Raw genomic sequence first — 16,925 nt, forward strand, 5'->3', positions numbered from 1 at the left:
TGCATACTTCTCGGCGGTGCCAAAAACTCATCCAAATGTATCTTTATACCCTGTTTGTATATTTTGTGGAGCTGATTATATTCTTTCCCGTATTCTATTATATTCGAAGTGTAAATCAACAGTAAACTTTTAAACTGTGTAGGGTAACTTTTAGTCAAACACTCTTCGAATTTGGTCGCAGCTCCCATAATTGCTGCCACATTTTGCTGCATAGTCAAATTTTGTTTGCAAATCAAAGCGAAGCAAAGCAGAATCAATAAAATTAAAAGTCACTTTGGTGCTGAGTTTTATTATTAAATGTTTTCGGTTTCCGTTTTTTATGCTTTACTCTGCAAATTGAGCGAAAAAGGGTATTATGGCATTGTCAATTTTAGAGACCATCAAAATACATTTATGTTTATGCAATACAATAAGCAATTGAATTTGTCTCAAATATTTCTCCATTCTTTTAAAAAATTCAATTTGTTTACTTGCTCTAGCGTTTATCTCCATAATAAAGAAATTATAATTTATTGCCGAAGTCTTGCTATTTTGAAACTATGGTGTGCGATATCAAAAGACTGAACGCAGGGTATCTCATAGTCGAACACTTTAAAATTCAACCTTCTCACTTGCCGTTTTTATTATATTTCTGGCATGATAAAGTTGCAAACTTGCCATGGTCGTAAATCAATTTGAAGAGCGTAGACAAGTTTACAGCGGCTGAAATCAAAAAATAAAACCGCACTAATTAAAAATCATTTGGCAGACAAATTGAATTGCAATCAAAATCCAATTGCGAATTGTTTGACGAAATATTTTTAATTAATGTAACAAAGAAAAACATTGCTCTGTTTTTGTTTTTTTAAGTAAACGTAATTCTAGTAGTTGTGTTTATTTGTGCTCTCTCTTCTGTTCATGTTACACGAAACCTTATGAAATACTGTTTATGGAAGTTCATTGACTTCCAGCTGATTGTTGCAATTTAGCTTCTGTATGTTAGTTGTCAGTTGTAGCTCAGTACTTAGCACAAACTGTGCGACGCCTGTGCTTAAATCTTCTTGACCACGGGCGGTGCCTCAGTTGTGCTGTTCAATCGGGTGAAATGCGGCCACGTAGATATCTCGTGGAAGAGTTGGCCACCAGGACACTCGGTATCGCGCACCTGCTTGTGGCCCAGCAACTTGTAGGCGGGATCAATGTAACCCTGGGCTACGCCAAATGCTATAAGATCCTTGGTGGCCTGCAACATGCGTTCTGGTGGCAGCTCAGCTATAAGGAAAGATACAAGTTAGAATCTGATTTGATAGTTGGCATCGTATCTTAAACTCACTTCGCCAATCTCCGATAAGGACAATTCCCACACTCTTGTCATTGTATTTGGGCGCATGAGCTCCCACCACATTGAATCCACGTCCCGTGTAGATCATGCCGTCGCCTCCAATGCCAAAGCTATAGCCAATGTCATTCCATCCGCGATCCTCCTGATGAAAGTCCTGAATGTCACGCATGCTGCGCATACAGTCCGGCGTGGTGTAGCATGCGGCTGGTATATACGAGTGGTGTATGATGACATAGGGCGCGGGTCCGGTGAAATAGTCCACCTGCTTGGGCATGCGGGCACCCCAATCGGCCCTCGACAGCAGTCGGGCACTGTGTGGCCCACCCTCCGTTGCGGCTTGCTGCATGTGCTGGGTGTAACCTGAAAAGGTAAATGTGAGAACAGAAATTGACCATCAGTTGAATGTTTTTGCTACATGCTGCTGCTACTGTTGTTGTTATTGTTGTTGTTGCCTTTGCTGTTGCGGCTGCTGTTTGTTTGTCTGGCCAATAAACAGGCAACCAACGTACCACGTTTATTTACAATTTTCGCACTTTTTGCTGTGTGTGTGCTGTGTGTACGCTATGTGTGTCAGTGTGTGTACGAGTTGTATTGCGATATGTCACTGTGTGTGGCCAAAGTTTGTTAGCATTAATTGCATCAGTCTGTTTGACTTTTACTTTATCGAGTCTCTTGATTTTTTAGCGTGGGTCGCGTATTGCCTTCCGTGTTAGTCGCGCGAATTCCATTGATAAATTATTGAATGGATTCCCCGGCTTGCGGCTACTCGCTGGTGGTTTTGTGGTAGTGTTCCCCCAACGAGGTGAGAAATCGCAATGACACCGAACGCCAAATGCCAGGCGGCGGAACGTTTCATAAAAATTCCCCCGCACACGACAAACGAGACGCACTCAGCACTAACGAGGCAGACTGAGAAAGAATGAGACAGAGTGTAAGAGAAAGAGAGAGAAAGAAATGACCAAACAAAACAGGCTGCTGAATGCCTCTGAAAACGGGTTGATCTCAACGAACTATCGACGATTTAAATAGTATATTTGCGTATCTCTCAGTATTTGCAACGTTGTTTGCTTCTTTGGCAAACGTGTCAATTAATGAACCGGCCTCAAATCATATGAAATATGCATGAAGTTTGTTGAGCGATTTGTTTTGTTTACTGAATCGTTCAATACGCTCAAGAGTGACGTGAATGTTTGTGACATTGTACAGCTGTTTGTCAATCTTGTTTCTTATGCTCTTTCGCAGGTATATTGAGTATAATAAAGTGTTCATTGATTATTATAAACTAACAATCAAGCAAGACGATTAGATTACAATATTTTATATCAACTATTTCTATATTTAATATTTATATTATTTATATAAAACATTCGTATTAGCATTAAATTCCCTACTTATAATCGGAGGTTAATATTTATGAAATGGAATTTCATAAGAAATAATCTTTACCAAATGCGAAAACTAATTTCGAAGTGAAATGCATTTTTTAATAATTGTCTGTCACTAAGGGAATAAACTAAATTGTGAAATTCAAGTGTTGTCAGAAACATATCGAAATCTTACTATGGGAAATACATGGGTCAATTGATAGTACTTGATACTTTGAATTGTCATGCATCTAATCTATTAGAATTACTTTCAAGTGTGTACTTAATTACTATCTCATGTCGACTGTCTTGCATAGACATACAGAACTGTTTCCCAAGACTCATAGATAACTATTGTTGAATGAAAGGAATGTGCAACTTTTATCGCTTTAGTGGGTCACTTAATAATTGTTGAAATGAAATTAAGTTCTGAAGTGGTGAAACGTAACCGTTTAAGTATTAGAATGTTAGAGTGTGTCGGGTGCGTCTATAAGCCAATCTCTGTTAATTTTCACAAGTAATGATGAGTCAGCTTTAAGCTTCGCAAATATATAAAATATTTGAATATTAAACAGTGAAGGCAACAGGTGCTATCATCTATCAGTTGCCCGTTTCACAATTACCTATTGACAGTGATGTCTATTGCCCCAAAGCGGCGGCCTTCGAAGTTAACTTTCTGGTATCCGCCCCAGTCATAAATGCAAATGCTTCACCAAAAACTATTTCATTCAAAATTCGTTTAATGTGTGTGAGTCGCTCTTTCTCTTTACTCTTCGGGCTGTGTGTGTGTGTGCCTGTCTGGGGAAATACTTGTGGAATGAACTGAAGGAGAGGAGAGTGCGAAACTTTAACAGCATCCATTTGGAATGTTTACCAAGGCGTCGCACCCGCAGCAGCTCGTCCCGAACCGGCATTTATATGCATATGCAAAGTTGGAGCGGAAAACGCGAGTTTGGAAATGGCAGCTGGAAAATGGGGAAGTGAAAGTTGAGGTGTGGAAGTGGGGAGCTGTTTGCGGAGCTCTTGCTCGACCTGATGCCTGAGCACTTGACTAAGTTAATAGCAGCAGTTTCTAATTAAAATTTGGAGAGCAAAACATTTTTGTTGGCGCCTGTACATTTCCACCTACGTATATATATACACCCAAGAATATCCCGACTCTGGACTACATACACATACATATATGTATGCATATATAGTGGCAAATACGGGAGCTGGAGCTGGAGTTATAGTTGGGAGCTGGGAATGGGAATGGGAATGGAAATGGTAATGGGATCGTCTATTGGCAGCGCGTGCTTGAATAATAAACAGAGCGTGCTTGGGGGCGTGGTCGCCGGGCTGCTGTCAAATCATTTGGTGTATAATTTATGCCTTTTGCTTTTTAGTGTTACATGTTAATTACGATTATAATCGTGCACTTACTGTTACCGTTACCGTTAAGCCGCCCGGGATCTCCTGACGCATACAGAAAACTAAACACGACAAACTAAAATTTAACACCTCTCACCACGCATTTCCTTAATCGTTGGCCCTAATTACGCGGCCTAATAAAGTAAACATTAAACTCGTTGTGCTAATCAATGTTGCAAACTGTTGCCACACAAACACACTCTATACTATATGTAAAAAGAGAGAGAGAGAGAGACATAACGTTGCAAACTATTTAATAATATATACTGGGATGAAGTTTAATAACTGAAGGGATGTGCCTCGTATTTCATAGGAAAATAGCGAAAAGTAATTTGACGCTGTGCATAACATTGACTTGTGCATGGGTGAGAGAAGAGGAGGGTCGTCAAAAGTGCGCCTAGTGATGGGTTCATTGACTGCCCCGATAATGCGATAAGGTTTAACAGGCCTCGCTTATAATTGAAGTATTCAATTTATTCAATTTTGCAAAGCGTCGCGCCCAACCACCCGCCACTAATTGTTTGTTTTTAATCAAGCAAAGCATATAAAATATGCTATTTATTCACACACGCAAACTGGCACAACATACACATAAACTCTTTGGTACCTGTAAGCATATTATATGAGCATACTCATTAAGCAAATATTGTTTATAGTACGGAATATTCCAAATTAAGTCACGCTCACTTGGAAACAAAAAATGTGATAAAAACGAGCAACAACAACAAAATATGAGCAAAAAGAAAAATATTATATTTATTCTGACAAAGTGTGCATACTCTTGCAAGCAAAATAATTTAAAATTTTTTTTTTTACCTATACTGTTCTACTATTTATTATTGCAAAGCAGGGAAGAAAATCAAAATGAAATTATATATGCCAATTCGAAATGGTATTTAAAATAGATGTGGTATTTAAAGAACCATATAGAAGTTAAAAAAAATAGTTATGGGGATTATTTAACAAACTTTTCTAGAAAGCTTTTCTAATTGCAAATATTGCATAATTATAAATTAATAAATGCAGAGGAGTGCATGTCCAAAACTTTAATTGGCAAAAATGTTTGCTAAATTCCAGTGAAATGCAGTTCGAAACTTTTGAAATTTTTGTTAGAGTATTCAGAAATTAATACATTATTGTGTATGGCATAAAAATCCCTCTGACTGTCAATGAATTTGTGCTCTCAAATTAAATTTTTGTTAAATGGGAGTAATTAAATTTGCGTGAAATTTGCAGCATAAATTCTCTTGGAATGTGCGTGCATATTTAACAGTGTAGTGCACAAGGTGTTATATATGTAGTATACGAATAATTATCTCTACGGTTGTATCTGCTATTCAGTTACAGGGTGTTCTGGAAATGAGTTTAATCGACGTGACAGGCGCTCAGATCTTGCCGATAAGAAAAACTCAGAGGCACAGTCAAAAGCTTTGGTATTGCTATTTGGGTGTTGGATGTTTGTGCCATAAGTATACGGTGTTTCTGTGTGTTTTATTGTGTATTTCAGGGGCAGGCTGATAAGACTGCGCTCAGAACACTTACCCATCATAGATAGCAAAAGTAATCCCAGTGCTGTCATGCTTGCAGGTGGTGCGAGTATTTTGATGACTTTAGGAACTTTTTATTTTTGCACGTAATTTCTATTACTATTCTATTTTCTAAATTGTATCTATCTTCTTTTTTTTAGGAACTTTGTTTTGTTTTAATTTGAATTTGAATGTGTGTTGGCAAGAATTGTGCGAAATTTTGAATGATCTTGAGGTCAGTTTTCACATGCTGAATTTCCAGAGCATTCCTTGCCACAGTATTTTTCGGCGCTTTCCTTTTGGTTCGTGTTGACGCAGCTCAGAAACGCGAATGATTGGATGGCATAAGGGCGCTACGATGTTTATAGACCGAGCACAGATTTATTTATATTTATTTCTTATGTTTTCGTGTTAGTTTTATTTTTAGTTAATTTTTGCACCAGCGCTGTCGACGTCAGCGTCGCTGTCGTTGTCTGCGCGCAATGCCAAACAATTTGTATATCGCATGGAATTTATTACCAAGTCTCGACTGCGACGCCAACGCCTCCGCCAGCGTAGACGGCGACGTCAACACCGACGCTAGCGCTAACGTTGGCGCCTCGTCGAATCATTCGATTCGCTCTTTGACTCTCCGCAACGCTCACTTCCGCTCTGCGTAGCTCTGTTGCTCAATTGTCGATCGGCTCTCAAACTGCTGATAATTTTGTTATCAACCTGAGGGAGATGTCGCTTTTTTTTTGCTAATTAAGTATTAATCGCATTTAATTACAGTTTGAAAAGCTGCGAATCGAGTCTGCTTTGTGTGAATTACACGAAAATGTGCAAATTTATCGACCTCTTTTGAACCGCTTGTGCCTGCGGTCTGCCGATTGACGGTACTTTTTATTTGCAATACGTTACGGGTATTTTTTTTAGCTGCTACTGCTGCTGCTGCTCTTTTGTTCGGCCCTTTCTGATCGGACAGTGCTGATTATTGTCCCCCCATTTAACGGTGACTTGGCAAAAAAGTGATATCAACCTTAACCTGAGAGTGAACTTTGAAGCGCTTTCCCTTGGCTAATTGCGAATGTATCGTGACGCATGCTCTCACATAGTAGGTTTGTTTGTGATATCACACGTTAGATAAATTAAGTCAATGCAATAATTGCCTATCATTGTGTTCTAGGTCATTTAGTTTTGGGCTTGCGTGATATGGTTATATCGGTCACTCGGTTTTGTTGATAAGACTTTCCAGCAGTCATGGCCGTAACGCAAGCTTTGAAGAGCCATTTGAAACATGTGTCGCTGGCCATGTTGCTTATGCAACGCTTTAAACACGAAAGTCAAATAGATGTCTCAGATCTTATGAATATAAAACAGCTTAGTTAAAGCAACTCGACCTTTTCCTTTTATAGCATCATCATCGTTGCTGATTAGGCAAATCGTTGTGACGATTTCAATTCACAGAAAAATTTGTTTTCCATATAAATTCATGTTGTTTATTTGTTCTATTGTGATTTCCCAGAAGATCTTATCAATCGATGACCTTTTGGACATTAAATTATTTATTGACCTATCAGCTAACTTAATGCATCTCTGCCTTGTTTTTTTTTATCCCCCTTCCGTTCTCCGCTTAAGCGCTTCTTTTCTTATGTTTCCATTTATTTATTTGCCTTTTTTTCTTATTTGTTACCATGTGGTCTTTTGAGGGGATGTCCCTGGTTACTTTGTAGGGGAAGCACACGGCAAAAGCATCTGGTAAATTGCTTTAGTCAATGCGTTGAGGTTTGATAGACGAATTAGCAGGGTTATTATACATTATATTTCCTTAGTTAGGGTATTTTAGTGTTCTCAGTCAACTTGTAACATTTCAACTGACTTTATAAAATACAAACTTTCTCTTTCTGTGACGCACATAAAATAATAATATCACATTAACATAATTTAAATTGGCTTCAAAAAAGCTTTGCCAAATATTTGACGTGGGTGACCTTAAGTTCTTTGGAAACTCTCTAGAAACTTGTTATACTGGCTTACGAGGCAATATATGACAGATACAGGCGTATCAAAGTGTTAAATCACTGAAAAACTGATTGCTTCATAAACAATTATATTTTTTTCAATGATTTACTGCGCGCTGTTGTTATCACAATATTATATTATTAGTGTATAATTGCTTCGTTTAAAAGGGGTGTACGATGAGCAGGTTACGAGTATTTAGATTGTGTGTAATTTTAACGATATATTCAACAAACGAAAAACAAGACAAGACACACAGATAAATCTGGATGGTTGGGGGATTACCGCAGCACCCAGATGGCCGTAATTTCATCAAAGGAAATTCAAGTCGTTTGCCAGCCAATATTTTGGATGTGTTTATGCGGCAAGGTAAACACGCAAGCCTTACCACCACAGCCCCCCTCCTTTCATCCACCGGCGTTCTCAAAATATATTTATTTATTTAATTTTGAAAAGGGGAAATTTTTCGAGTGCTCTCGCATTAGACACATGGAATAGTTCAAATAGTTGAATTGTTGGCACGGCACTTACCACAAATTATACTTTGTTGTTCTCGTTGATGTTGCTCATATTGTTGTTGGGTATATTGTTGTTTCTGTTGCTGTGTGGCGTCTGTAGCGGTAACTACGTCACATGGTTTTGGCATTGGTTCTTGTGTTGCCACTAAGGTCACAGTCGACCCACATCCAGACCGCTCGTCGCCCATGTCGTGCCAATGTCGTTAACAAGCAAAACAATTGTGAAAACCGCTAACAACGAAATGAAGCGTGCAGGAAACTGAACGAACCGTCCAACTGAAGTCGATGCCAGTGTCGAAGTCAAAGCCGAAGCAGTTATAGTGCCTCTGATTAATTCCTGTGCGTTTCCAACCCACACCCACACTGCAATTAAATGGGGCATGTGTCCATCTCTATTAAGCTGGTCGCCTTAAATTCGGAGATAATTGAGACAAAAGGAAAATAAAAAGAGGCGTCACACGATTCACAGTCACAGTAAATAAGAAAAAACAGTTAATTACAGACTTTTTTTTTTGTTGAATAAAAGAAATTGCATGGAAAGAAGTGTAGCTCGCAGTCTGTTGTTAAGTTATACTATACGTATATTTTAACTCAATTCATAACTGAAACCAGCTTAAAACTTGGCAGTGCAATAAAATTCATTTTATTGCAGTTCAAGTTGTATTTAGTATTCTAAAAACAAGTTCTAGAGGAAAAATACTCAAAGCCAAAGCAAAAGCAAACATAATTAAGCTCAGAAATCGATGCGCAGTAGAGTATTCGGGGGTACGACTTTGCCAGCGATATCAATTCTTAAAGAAGTTTTTTTTGTTATTTTTTTAATTTACCATTCAACTGTCCGCTAATCGCACATCTTATCAGGGTATTAAGTGCTATGTTTGCTAACTGCCGCCTGGCACGCTCTTTTTTTCGGAGTTCGCGTCGAGTATAGAAAGAAATCACATTGTTTTTAGGGTATTCACCGCAAGGTGAGGGTATTATTATCTGTGTTATGCGTCCGTTAGATAATGACAAGCAGCAGCGTGTATTACAATTAGCAAAAGTAATTGCAAATTATTTGTTCAAGCAGGCGCTTCCTTTGCCTTTGCCATTGCCTTTGCCTTCAACTTTACCTTGCGTTTGCGGTATGCTTTCGATTATAACACTCTGGAGAGTCCAGTTTGCAGTTGCGAACTTAATTAATGGACAACACAGGCACAGACTGTTTGCTGTGTGGTATCAACAGCTCGTCCATCTGCTAATGCCTTGTATATGTATATCATTTGGACAGCCGTCTGCAGGAAAAGTTTTGTCAGGAACAACTCATCAGTTGGCGCTCTCGCAGTCGCTTATATCATTGCCAGGACGGATTAGTTACGGTTGCTGGTTGCCTTTTGGGTTAACGGGAACGGGAATGGGAATGGGAATGGAGCTTGTGGTAGGAATTGTGGATGCGTCTTGTTTCTCCTATCTTGATGGCTGGGCGGGTTTGGCTTCACGACACGCACATGCCATATATTAAGGCATACATAAAATGACAAACGATTTGCGTTGCGCGTAAATTGAAAAGCGCTGAGCCTGTGAGATTGCAGCAGCAGGAGGTAGAACCAAGGCAAGCAGAGGCACCAGCCGAGGCATGTGGCATGCGGCAAGCGGCATGAAGCATGAGGCATGAGGCAGCCAGTAACAGTTGGTGCTTGCTATATAGGGAGGCTGCTGCTGTTAGCAGATCTGGCGACAGCAGCGACTTTTGCTTGTTTGTTTGGCTGTTTGTTATTGCTGCCTGAATGTGTCTGCATGTCTCGCTGTCTAGATGTCCTACCCTTCCTCTTCCCACCGAGGTGGGCCAGGAGCCAGGAGACGCCTCCCCTCGCGCTTAGCATGGCTGAATGCCAAAACTTTGGCAAAGTATTCAAATTAAAATTTCAATTAAGGAAGTGAATTTGTGTGCCGAAAGTGTATTAAGTCTATTAGGGCGGCATCTTGGCATTTGAGCTGTTCCTCCTTCTCCTACTCCAGCTCCCGCATCTCATTCTCCTTGAGTTCGATTGAAATGTGGGTGCATACGTGTGTGTGTGTGTGTTTGTGGGTGTGAGTGTTGTGTGTGCTTGTGGTAGTGGCACGCCCAATGTTCGCACCGTTGCTTGATTTATTGCCAAAGTTTTGTCAGTCACATGACATAAGAAGTACTTTGTGGAATATATTTTGCACCCACATTGTGAATTTTGAATAAGCCGACACGTTGCGGTGCGTGGCGCGTTGTGAGTGGTGAGTGGAGAGCGGAGTGGTAGAGTGGCTGGTATCATGCCTTTGGGGGGGGGGCATTATTAATAATGTAATCAATTTGTAAACAATTTGGCATATATCAATGCGCTTCGTGCTGCTCATAAATCTCTCACAAAATTAGCAATGCCGCCATCCACGCAACGCCAGCGCCAATTTGCATCTCGATTCCGGGGAATGGCTGGCCCTAAAGCGTGAGCAGCAGCCCCTACAGCTCCCTACAGAACCAGAACAAACAACAACACAGAGCAGAGCGAGAACTGTGGACGGCAACGCACATCGGCCTCTGACATATTGCAACGGGTCACGGTGATGGATGGACGGTTGGAATGGACAGTTGCCTCTATCTAAAACTGAAACAGAAACTGCTAAAGTGGGTGGCGGGTGGCGGTGACAGACACACAGAGAGAGAGAGGATGGGCACGTTATGTTGCTGCATGCCACATTTGCCGAGCAACAGATTTCGCCATGTTGTTCCCCCTGCAAGTTTTGCGAGCCGTTTGGAGTTTGGGGCATGGGTTTGGTTTAGAGAGCTCGTCGGTTGGTGGTTACGTTAGTTGGTTGCCCGGTTCGTTGCTTCCGTTGCGTCTGTTTGCTGCCTGCCTGCCTGCTCGCTTGGCAGTTAGTGACAGCTGCTGCAAGGCAGAGCGAACAAAAAAATATATACCGGAAAGAGTGGAATTTCTAATTTCTACAAGTCTGAAATTTGGTGTCCTCCTCTCTAGACTACACACACGAGTAGCTTACACAGAGATTACAAAATTCTCAGCGTTTGCAAGCCACAAATATCTCAATTGTGTGTGCTCTGCATGGAACCCTTAAAACAGGTTACAACAATCTAATTGAATACACAAATTTATGTATATATAAGCGATTAAATCACACAGCAACTGTTTTGCTTCTTACTGCTTCTAATAATAAATAATAAATATTAACACATTCTCGGGTAATTTTTCATAGTTGCAGACTTGTGAATTTACTTGTTGAATGATTCAATGTTTTGTTATTGAATGCCAAGCAAGCCTTTGCTTAGGCTGTCGTTTGCTCTCTCAATGTATTCTTACATAAATAAATATTACTACTCAACAATTCTCTACGTGTGTGTGTGTGTGGCATGGTAAATTCTCAATCAGAGCATTCAGACGGCAAATTGAAGTTAGTGTCTGTTTTTTTTTTGTTTTTTTTTGTATTCCCATCTTGCTTTGCTTTGCTTTGTCGAGTTCGCGGTGTGTCAAGCACGAGTGGTCTCTGGTTGTTGAGCACTCGGTGCGTTGTCCGCTTTGTTGGTGCACTCAAAGTTAACTTGTCATTCCACTGCTCATATTTTTACACTTTCATTTATTTTTTTCCCCGTTTTTTATTTTGCAGAAATGTCGGCGAGGTTGAATCATCAGCATGCAGCGTACGCCTGGCGTCGAGAACAGGAGAATAATCGAGTGCAGGCGACGCATCAGGTGAATCGTTACTATGGGCACTGGGGTCAGGTCACGTCGCGCTTTGAGAACTGGACCAACAAGGAGTACTACGATAATGCCGACAAGAGAATGCAGCACAAGAAGAACCAACAGCAAAAGGATCAGGAGCTCGCAGAGCGTCGCTCTAAGCTTCGCAAGCTACTGGACAGCGACACTGAGGTCTTTGAGTTGGAGCTGGGAGGCAGGCGAGGACAGCGACATGCCTTCTGGCGATCTGAAGACTTTGGAACGCATCAATCAATCGCTCAAGGAGCAGGAACAACTCAAGCGCAAACTGGAAATGGAGGCCAAACTCTATGGTCGCTGGCGTCATGGTGTAGACGATGAGAAGCTGTTGTACAAATCGAAGTCGGACAATGAAGTGCTGGCCAAGCTCAACTGGCTGGACAAACAGATCGAGCAGCAGCAGCAACGTGAGCAGCAGGAAGCGTTGACCGCAGAGCGGCAGCTACAGCTACAGCAGGAGATCAATCGCACCGAGCAGGCCCAAAAGGAGCGACAGCTGATTCGTGAGCAGGAAATCAAGGATATTCGTGCACTGCAGGAGACTCATGTGTCAGAGCTGAAGCAGCGACAGGAGCAGGCTGACAAGCTCAAGGAGGAGGAGCAACACTTTCGCCTATTCCTCACCGAGCTGGAGAAAGGAAAAGCAGCTGCTGGAGGAGAGCACAGCCATGATGCTGCACCGTCCCGACGTGTCGCAGGCCTACAATTTGAAGAAGATTAAAATCTTCATTAGGAATCGCAGCGATGCAGTTCGCAAGCAGATTACACTGTGCATCAATCTTCTAGAGCGCATGGTAAAGTATGCGGTTAAAACAGAAGAACTGCAGCAGCAGCTCGACAAGTGCAAGGAGCAACTCCAGCTGGAGTTGGTGGCCTACAATCAAATCGAGGCAATGTACGAGTCCGAGGCAAAGAGCAATCTGCAACGCTGTGAGGAGAATTGGCGTGAACAGCATCTGGAGCGCTTCAGTCAGATCAACGGGATCATCGAGCAGGAGCAGCAGCTATTAAGCGACATGTTGCGTGAGAATGTAACAGAGCAGCAGTCGCTGATTGAATTGCGCAGCACACATTTATCTGGCATCGAGCAGACCACCAAGCAGCTGGAGCAGCTTAACAAGGAGCAGGAACTGATGTCACCACGCCAGTCCGAGTCATCAAATCAGATCTTAAATCAAGTGGCGTCGACTGCTCCAGTTGATCTGTGTGATTCTGTCGATCAGCTGGTGCCCAAGGTGTCGGACTCGTTCACCAATCTAAATCTAGATGTGTGGGAGAATATGCCGCCAGCTCGAGGTGGAATCGATTCGCCACGCCTCAGCAACACACGCTCCATGAATGTGGTCACATCACAGACGGCAATGCCACCGAAGTTTGCACGCAAACGCGTTGCTTGGACTTAGAGTCAAAATTGTATTCAAGTTTATAGAGTTTAATTAATGAATGTTGTAACTGTGGTTGTTATTGTGTGTATCTCGATGTGCGTGTGAATATGCTTTCTCCCTTCTCTCTCTCTCTCTCTGTCTCTCTCTCTACCTCTCTCTCTCACACATACTATCCCTCTCTCTCTCTTCAACACTCAATAGACGATAATCAATATTAAATAATGTTCATATGATAATAAACAACGAAATAGTATTCCCAAAGAAACTTAATTGTCAAATCACAATATTTATTTTAAATGTTTTCAATTTATTCAACAAACTAATTAAAATCTACTTTATGTCTATTTAAATCATTAAAATCTATAAATCATTTCCAATTTGTAATCAATATATTATATTATATCTAAATTTATTGTGATTTGTTTATGTATTTTATTTGTATAGCCAACAAACCTAAGGATCCTCCAAATATATTTATACCCGCTACCCATAGGGTAGAAGGGTATTATAACTTTGTGCCGGCAGGAAATGTATGTAACAGGTAGAAGGAGGCATCTCCGACCCTATAAAGTATATATATTCTTGATCAGCGTCAACAGCCGAGACGATATAGCCATGTCCGTCTGTCTGTCTGTCCGTCTGTCCGTCCGTCCGTCCGTCCGTATGAACACCTAGATCTCAGAGACTATAAGAGATAGAGCTATAATTTTTTTTCGACAGCATTTGTTATGTTTGCACGCAGATCAAGTTTGTTTCAAATTTTTGCCACGCCCACTTCCGCCCCCGCAAATCAAAAAAATCGAATAACAAGTGTAATTTTAAAGCTAGAGCTACGAATTTTGGTATATATAATAATTACTGTAATAGTTATGGTTCCTGAAATTTGGTTGCGTTCAGATAAAATTGTGGATGTTATTAAAGAAATACTTTTGTATGGGCAAAAACGCCTACTTACTAGGGGTCTGAGTTGCTTTGGCCGACAATCTGGCACATTGTGCCGTTTATGGTATATTTTGAATGGTGTACTACATCGATATACCAAACATACCATTTGGTATATTTTTTAGTATTTTCGGTATATTTTGAAAATGATACCGCAATATTTTGCCTTTATTAAAAATGGGTAGCGGGTATCTCACAAACGAGCAGAATCCTCCAAATATATTTTTAATATGAAGTGCAAATGAAAACTAATAAATTATGTATGTACAGCAAATTTTATTGAAAGGAAATTTTAGTTTCGGAAAAGTTTAATTTTTTTGTTCGATTCGCAACAAAAAAACGGAACGTTGGAAAAAAACTAAGATAAAGTTTATCTGCGTGCAACAATAATAAGTGCTATTACGCTATATTTTAGTCTCTGAGATAGGTTTTCATATATACTTTATGGGTTTGAAGGTAACTCCCCTGCATGTTATATAAATTTTCTTTAGGCACAAAATTATAATTCCCCTTAACCCCATTGGTAGCGGGTAACAAAAACTTAAGAAGTCTTGCCTAAAAAGATACAACAGTTGTTTTTAATATTTATTTTACAAAAATAATTCAAAACTTAATAATTCACGTTGAAAACCGAAATCTAGTTTCCTGGAAGCTTTTGATGTAAATGGAAACCACCTGAAATGTTTGAGACAGGAAACACAATTGTAAAGTGCAGTGTCCAATTCATTTCAATGTAGACTCTACGTCAAGATTGAGAATGATCTAATCTGATTGAATATTGAACATGACCCAATTATTCACAAATTAACATCCATCACTTGTGTGCTAGACTCTCACTTAGGTTATTGAATTTATGGATTACTTGCTACCAACTAAGTAATAATCAAAATGCACATAAATTTGCATTAAGTGGTTGCAATTACTTCACCTGAATCTGAGTCAGCTGCAGCTAAAGAAAGAGCAGAGGGTGGAAGACGAGCTGGGGGATAAGGACAAGATTTCATTATGAAATGAAACTGGAGCACAAATAGAAGTCCATCATCATCAGCTAGTCAATCTCTCAGTTCATTCCATGGCCATTTGTAGAGTGCAGCCAAATAGTATCAGCAATCATTTTCAGAGCATTTCCAAATCGTTTCAGTCGATTTAATAATAATAATATTATATTATATAAAAGGAGAAACAGTTGAGGGAAAAGATGTGCCAAATATAGCCTCGGCCATGTAGCGACTTTGATTAAATTTCTTTGAGTGTTTGGGGCACCAAATGCAATTTCATTTGCACTAATGGCTGCTGTTGCTGCCGTTTGCCGTCGCTGCTGCCATCGCTACAGTTGCTGTTGTGCAACTTCCGGTTCGCTTCGCTGCTAGCAACAATGCAAAACACACAGCGCAGCAGAAGCGGCGGAAAAAACAGAGCGAAAAGTGCAGAAAAAAGCGATTGTTAAATTGAATTAAAACCAACAAGAAATACAACAAAAAAAGCGTCCAACAAAAACGAAGGCAAAACGCAACGCAACGCAAACATTGCTGAGAAGCATCCAACTGCCGGCCATGCGGAAGGTATGTATATCATGCGGAGAAGGAGCACTCTCTGCCCTTCCCCCCTTGTCTATCAAGAGATTTGGACGTGCTGGTGTTGCAATCGCAATTACACTTGCCCCACTAACGAGGTTTGCCTGAATCGCGCGGAGATTTTCCTCACTTTATGCGAGGGAATTGTCAATTACTTTTGAGTATATTTTAAATGATAATTGCGCTTATTATATGCATTTTTAAATATTTACGAATATATTAAATACTTATTTCGCCAACAAGTCACTCAGTTCAGTACTGGATGTTATATTACTTAACTTTTGCTTTAATGCTTTATGATTTTTGCTTCATGTTGTTTCGATTGTTCCATTATACACATCGTTGTATTGGATATATTGTATGAAATGCAGCTGCTGTTTACTCTCTTTTTTATTGTTTACGTATGTCGGTTTTATGAAGGAAAAAAAGGACTGCTGCATCAGCTGCAGTTGCAGTTACACTTTATGTGCAATTCGTGTTCAAAGTTTACTTTACTTCAAGATTTAAACCTCAACCGAAGAATTGATTTTAAAGCTATGAAATTGCTTCATTAAATCCACCATTAGTTTTGAGTACTACTCAATCTCCCCTCGCCACACGACTAACCCATTAAATGACTTGCTTGAGCGCCTTTTGCGACTTGCGTGAGCTTTTTGTCGACAATTTACATCCGCGTTACGAAATTTCATTCAAACAGGTGCGGTTGGGTGCTGTGAATTGGCCACGTACTACTGACTACTGACTTGGTAGCCATAAGCCACCGGCCGGCTGTCCGGTTGTCGGTTAAATAAGATTAACGATGTCTACGGATGTGGTGACGGCACAAGAAGCAGTCAAAGCGGCAGCGGTTGTAGCAGAAGGAGCAACAGGAGCTGTAGAAATAAGCCAAAATGAGATTGAGACAACGACAAACGTAAACGACAATGAACGTAGGCATGTCAACGGATGCTGCCACGCCCACATTGTATGAGCCATGCCTTTCATTTCGAGTGACATTCACGTCAACAATTCAACAAACAATTGGCAAATGTGGCCATAAAACCATGACAGTTGCGACTCTTGCTGTTGCTGTTGCTGCCATTTTGCCTACCATTCAGCCCTTTCCATCCCTTTCGTCAGTTCCCTTCTTGCAGGCATGACAACT

At 40.5% G+C, this 16,925-nt stretch overlaps 2 protein-coding genes across 4 annotated transcripts; one reads left to right on the top strand and one right to left on the bottom strand.

Annotated features, from left to right (window-relative positions):
- Positions 1–830: 830 nt before the first annotated feature.
- LOC117576960 (peptidoglycan-recognition protein LB) lies at positions 831–8,404 on the bottom strand. 3 transcript variants are annotated; one of them, XM_034262134.2, is made up of 3 exons: positions 8,151–8,404; positions 1,313–1,681; positions 831–1,251 (listed from the first exon to the last, which is right to left on the bottom strand). In XM_034262134.2, exons 1-3 carry the CDS (start codon positions 8,323–8,325, stop codon positions 1,031–1,033), a joined length of 765 nt encoding a protein of 254 aa, XP_034118025.2. In that variant the 5' UTR covers positions 8,326–8,404; the 3' UTR covers positions 831–1,030. The 3 variants fall into 3 exon arrangements, with proteins under 3 accessions (XP_034118025.2, XP_034118027.2, XP_034118026.2); XM_034262136.2 differs by lacking the exon at positions 8,151–8,404 and adding an exon at positions 1,831–1,971 and having other exon boundaries at positions 833–1,251; XM_034262135.2 differs by lacking the exon at positions 8,151–8,404 and adding an exon at positions 5,638–6,100 and having other exon boundaries at positions 834–1,251.
- Positions 8,405–11,536: 3,132 nt separating this feature from the next.
- LOC117576958 (trichoplein keratin filament-binding protein) lies at positions 11,537–13,516 on the top strand. The gene is given in 4 exon segments (XM_034262131.2): positions 11,537–11,665; positions 11,768–12,077; positions 12,079–12,514; positions 12,516–13,516. Coding segments are annotated over 3 exon segments (1,512 nt in total). The 5' UTR covers positions 11,537–11,665; positions 11,768–11,769; the 3' UTR covers positions 13,284–13,516.
- The last annotated feature ends 3,409 nt before the right edge of the window (positions 13,517–16,925 follow it).

The sequence above is a fragment of the Drosophila albomicans genome, chromosome 2R (genome assembly GCF_009650485.2).
Source record: "Drosophila albomicans strain 15112-1751.03 chromosome 2R, ASM965048v2, whole genome shotgun sequence".
Taxonomy (NCBI): domain Eukaryota; kingdom Metazoa; phylum Arthropoda; class Insecta; order Diptera; family Drosophilidae; genus Drosophila; species Drosophila albomicans.

What these genes read in the sequence shown, in the direction of transcription:
- LOC117576960 (XM_034262134.2), bottom strand. Translation starts at nt 8,325, where the DNA reads ATGGGCGACGAGCGGTCTGGATGTGGGTCGACTGTGACCTTAGTGGCA. An exon ending in ACAACAAAGTATAATTTGTG is followed by an intron (nt 1,682 to 8,150) that starts GTAAGTGCCGTG and finishes TTACCTTTTCAG; the next exon opens with GTTACACCCAGCACATGCAG. An exon ending in CCTTATCGGAGATTGGCGAA is followed by an intron (nt 1,252 to 1,312) that starts GTGAGTTTAAGA and finishes CTTTCCTTATAG; the next exon opens with CTGAGCTGCCACCAGAACGC.